At 45.9% G+C, this 5793-nt stretch overlaps 1 protein-coding gene across 1 annotated transcript; it reads left to right on the top strand.

The window, feature by feature from the left end:
• Positions 1–702: 702 nt before the first annotated feature.
• Positions 703–1839, top strand: LOC118756130 (the record flags this gene model as incomplete). Its single annotated transcript, XM_036490917.1, has 1 exon — positions 703–1839. A coding segment is annotated over exon 1 (1137 nt), but the record flags the coding sequence as incomplete, so codon positions are not given.
• Positions 1840–5793: the final 3954 nt, after the last annotated feature.

The following is a 5793-nucleotide window of genomic DNA, read 5'->3' on the forward strand; positions in this document are numbered from 1 at the left end:
TAAAATAAAGTAAAATAAAATAAAATAAAATAAAATAAAGTAAAATAAATTAAATTAAATTAAATTAAATTACATCAAATTAAATTAAACAAAATAAAGTTAAATTAAATCAAATTAACTAAATTAAATGATATTAAATTAAGGTAAATTAAATTATATTGAATTAAATTAAATAATTAAATTAAAGAAAACTTAACTTAACCAAATAAAATAGTAAATTTTACGGAAGTAAGCCGCTACAGCAAATAATCTTTATAAATAAATTAAACTAAAATAGGAAATTAAAAATAAAATATATCAAAATAATTACCTGTATTTCCGGCAACGAAAAAGTACAAAGGTGGTGCTAAGTGTACTGTCACTTACTCACCCCGTGGTGAGAAAGTGATAAAAATGGATAAACGGAAGCAAAACCAAGGCACCGAGATCCAACCCCCGTCCGGGGCTAGTAGCCCCTTCCAGCGGAGCGGAATGACCCAACGATCTCCCGTACGTAACACGTTACTGGCCAGACGACCAACCAGTGACAATACGGATGTCCCGAGTTCAAATAACGTGGAGGATTCTGCAGGGTCACCAGCAGCACGCATAGAAAGCGGAAATGGGGCTGACTCTCAGAGAATCCAATCAATCGAGAACTCTACTGAAAAGTACAACGGCGCCCTCCGCATGATTGGGGAGAAGATTGGGGAACTGAGGAAGATGATGGATAGCCAGAGGCACGTGAATCAGCAAATGAAAAACGTCCTGACCAGCATCTCGAAGCTCTTCGAAATCGTTGAGGGTAATGATCAAGAAAGAACCTCAGTTAGTACTTCAGTGAAATCGACTCAAACAGACCGGCCAGTCAAAGGTGATAAAACAGGGAAGAGGTCGGCGAACGAACCCACACCCGAGAACCGCCCACAACCGAAAGATAAACGCATTCGTGTCAACTCACCTCGAGCACAAGCAGAGAAAATGGATCGCCAAACTCGTAGCAGTGATCAACCAGCAACTGCTGACAACGCGGCCCAGAAGCCAAAAGGCGATAACCAGTCGCTATGCTCCAACGCTACCACAGCCAACTTAAATATGGAGTGGACTAAGGTGAAACCGAAAAGACGGCAGAGAAAAAAGCCAACCCGCCCGGATGCCATTGTAGTCAAATCCTCTGGAGAGTGTTCTTATGCTGACATTTTGAAAATGGTAAAGAGCGAGGAAAGCCTGAAGGGTCTAAGCGAAACTGTGCGGAAGATCAGGAAAACAGCTAGTGGCGATCTCCTGTTTCAGCTGAATAAGTCTGAGGACGTAAATACTGCGAAACTTCAAGAGGCAGTCGAAGGAGTACTGGCAGGTAAAGCAGAAGTCAGGACCCTAACTGAAATGGTTCATATAGAGATACATGATATCGACGAAGTTACGACAAGCGAAGAGGTGTGCTTAGCTTTAAATGGTCAAGGTGGGTCCACTAAAGTGCTAGTATCCGATATCCGGTCGATGCGAAAAGCGTACGGAGGCACACAGACCGCAACCTTACTCCTACCCGAGAGCTTTGCCAATAAACTAGTAGGCCAAGGTAAAATCAGAATTGGCTGGGTTATCTGCCGAATAAGACATAAAATACAGCCAAAGCGCTGCTACAAATGTTTTGAGTTCGGCCACATATCGAAGGGCTGTCGGAGCAGCGACGATTTTGGCAAATCGTGCTTCAAGTGCGGTCAAACTGGGCATACGGCCAAACTATGCACAAATGCTCCACGGTGCTTATTATGCGTAAAACGCGGCAGCAATCCTACCAGCCACCAGGCAGGAGGCAACAAGTGTCCGGTATATCAACTGGCGCTAAGCAAAATAAAGGTATGATGAGACTTTTGCAGCTTAACCTCAACCACTGCCAAGCGGCGCAGGACCTCCTGTCGCAAACAATATTAGAGGAAAAAAATCGATATTGCGATACTCAGTGAGCCATACAAATCGAAATCGTCTCAGTGCTGGCTTCAGGATCAAAGCGGAAAAGCGGCTCTCTGGTCATGCGGGAACCCAGCTCGCTGGATGCAGGGTGCCGTGTCCGCAAATGGCTTCATTGGTGCGGAAATCGGCAACTTGTACGTATACAGCTGCTACATTGCACCAAGCATAAGTATACAGGCATTCGAAAATATACTGTTAAATCTAACAATTGATGCTAGAGGCAGGCAGAATGTTCTTATAGCAGGCGACTTCAACGCGTGGGCACAAGAGTGGGGATGCCGCAGTACAAGCCCAAGAGGGCGAGCTCTTCTGGAGGCTTTCGCTTGTTTGGACGTCGTTTTACTAAACACGGGAACTGAACACACTTTCAGCCGAAACGGTTTTGGGTCAATAATAGACCTGACCTTTATCAGTTCCGGGCTATATAGATTCACTGAATGGAAACATAGCACGTGTTATACGCAAAGTGATCATTCAGCTTTAATTTGCAATATCAACTGCAGACGAGAACTGTCTAAGCGGACTCACAACCCCGGAGTATCGCACGGGTGGAAAACCAGTACTTTCGACCCCGAGTCGTTTACCAGCATGCTACCATCCACCGTTTACCAAGGGTCAGCAGACTCCATGGCCGAACACCTAATGGCCGACATTCGCGCAGCTTGCGATGCATCAATGGCCAGGAGAACTTCCTCCACGTATCGTCATGCGGTCTACTGGTGGAACGATAACATAGCGGACCTGCGAAAGAAATGTCTAAGATGTAGGCGAAATGCTCAGAGAGCTAGGGAAAGAGACAACTTCGTGGTATTTCGTGCGGCTTATAAGAGTGCACGCGACGCACTAAAGAAAGGAATTAAAGAAAGTAAACGGCAATGCTTCTTAGAGCTCTGCGATGATGCTGAACGGAATCCTTGGGGCTCGGCTTACAAAATTGTCTCAAAAAAGCTGAAAGGCAGAAACATGAACCCGACAAACGCTGCATACCTAAAGTCCGTCGTGGGGACACTATTTCCTGTACAGAGACCGTTAGTGTCCACTATGGATGGCGAGCCGTTGAGTGTTGTTGACCCTGTAACGGAAGAAGAAATCACACTCGCAACATCGAAGGTGGAAGTAAAGAAAGCTCCTGGCCCCGATGGCGTACCCAACATAGCTCTTAAGCTTGCAGTCCACCAGTGCGCTTCCTTATTCCTACAAGTTTTTTAATGAGTGTTTCACGAATGGAACTTTCCCTCAAATCTGGAAGAGGCAAAAGCTGGTTTTAATACCAAAGCCGGGTAAACCTCTGGATGATCCCTCAAGTTTTCGGCCTATTTGTCTGCTAGACACAGCAGGTAAAATCTTGGAGCATATTATAGCTAAACGTCTCGACAGGGAAGTCCAAGAAAAAGGCGGTATATCGGCAAACCAATTCGGGTTTAGAAAAGGGAAATCCACTGTGGATGCGGTATCAGAAGTCATTAAGTTAGCACGGGATGCAACAAGCGGTACACGGTGGCTGGGAGGAGCAAAAGAATACTGCGTTATTGTTACCTTAGACGTAAAGAACGCGTTCAACTCTGCCAACTGGGCTAAAATACTCGATAGACTGGAGAGCATTGGCATTTCTTATTATCTTCGGAGACTAATACGAAGTTATTTCCATTCGCGAGTGTTGTGGTACGAAACGGAGGAGGGCCTGCAACGGGCTGAGATAACAGGTGGCGTTCCACAAGGATCCGTACTAGGACCCTTGCTATGGAACATTATGTATGATGGAGTTCTCCGTACCGAATTGCCTGAGGGATCATCCATAGTGGGTTTTGCAGACGACATTGCGGTAGTAGTGTCTGCGAAACTGCTTGATGTCATATGCGAAAAGGTAGCATCATCAGTCGGTGTGATTAATAGCTGGTTAAATAGCTTCGGCCTGAAGTTAGCCGAGCAAAAAACAGAAGCAATACTTATCTCGAGTCGTAAGAAACTAGAGGAGGTAGCGCTAAAAATTGGCGACCACACCATCACGACGAAACCCACAATTAAATACCTGGGAGTGGTGCTAGACAAGCGTCTTACTTTCAGCGCCCACCTGAGCTATGTGAGAGAGAAAGCAGCTTCAACGATCACGGGACTATCGCGAATAATGCTTAATACGCGAGGACCGAAACAGCGCAGGCGTTTACTCTTAGCGAGCGTGGTTAAAAGCCAAATACTGTATGCGGCCCCAATTTGGTCAAACGCCGCACAGTGTCCAGCATACTTCCGCGGAGTCAACTCAACATACCGTTTATGCGCGCTCCGAGTTTGCAGCGCCTTCAGAACAGTGTCGGACGAAGCAGCTTTCGTAATCGGCAGTATGATACCCGTAGATATACTAGCAAGAGAATCAACGGTCCCTGTATCCACGCGGCGTACTCTAACTCAATTAGACCGACATCAAGCCCGGCAAAGCAGCGTTACGGAGTGGCAAAACAGGTGGAATAGTACGACTAAAGGTCGTTGGACCTATCGCTGCATACCAAACCTGGTATCCTGGCTTAATAGAACGCATGGCGAAGTAGATTTTTATCTGAGCCAGTTCTTGAGTGGTCATGGCTGTTTTAAGGCATACCTGTTTAAATTCAAACATGAGCACGACCCCTACTGCGACTTCTGTCTAAGTGGCGTGGAAGAAGATGTCCACCACGTATTCTTTGAGTGCCCCCGTTTCCATCGGCAGATGAACCAACTTAAACTTGCCGTTGGAGGGGTGTTTACGCCACAGTCAGTAGTCGACTATATGGTGAAAGGAACCAGCGAATGGGCATCAACCAGCGATAAACTAACTTCGATTTTGAAGGAACTGAGGGACCTAGAGAGACAGCGGCGTATCAGCCGTACTTAAGCCAACTCTTAGCATAGCCGCGGACTGGAACTAAACTATGATGTTCGCAAACCAAAGCGTAGGCGCGGACTGGAACCTAGGCCGTTCCAGCCGCTCGAGCAGTGCGGCTTAGAAAGTTGTGCTTTCAGACCGCACCTTGAACATGAAATCTAACAATTACAGCGCATGCGCGGACTGGAACCTAGGGCGTTCCAGCCGCTCAGGTGGCAATCTCGAAATTTTGTGAAATCGATAAATACGCGCGGACTGGAACCTATGGCGTTCCAGCCGCCCAAGTGGCAATATCGAAAAACTATTGCAATCGAAAATAGGCGCGGACTGGAACCTAGGGCGTTCCAGCCGCTCAGGTGGCAATCTCGAAAAAATGTTTAAATCGATAAATATGCGCGGACTGGAACCTAAGGCGTTCCAGCCGCCCAAGTGGCAACCTCGAAAAAATTTTTGCAATCGAAAATAGGCGCGGACTGGAACCTAGGGCGTTCCAGCCGCAAATAAAGTACAGTTTCGAATTTCGTCCACACGGGGCGTTGGTGCGGATTGGAACCTAGACCGTTCAAACCGCAAAGGCAATATACATACGTATGCGGGCTTGAAACTCGTCGCATAAGGCAGTTTAAGGTATTTTGCTCTTACTGTCTATAAAGGCGAAAATAATAAGTTGCATCTAAGAGATAAATGAATAAATAAATAATAAATAAATAGTTAAAAAAGGGTAATTATCCTTAAACAAGACGTGGCAAAGCTTACCAGGCGTAGCCCAGGACTGAGTACAACCGACTGGAACGAACGTGCGAGTCTAGTGCTCAACCGCCTCCCGACGAAATACTTGACGGTGGTACCGGGGGGTTCGGTACTCGGACAGTAGGAGGTTTAGTTCGGGTTAAAGTCCCACACTGACGGGTATAGGCTTTCGATGCTTCCTCCTCGTAAAAAAAAAAAAAAAAAAAAAAAAAAAAAAAAAAAAAAAAAAAAAA

This window comes from Rhagoletis pomonella, unplaced genomic scaffold (genome assembly GCF_013731165.1).
Source record: "Rhagoletis pomonella isolate Grant_MI unplaced genomic scaffold, Rhpom_1.0 Rhpom_scaffold_08960, whole genome shotgun sequence".
NCBI classification, from domain to species: domain Eukaryota; kingdom Metazoa; phylum Arthropoda; class Insecta; order Diptera; family Tephritidae; genus Rhagoletis; species Rhagoletis pomonella.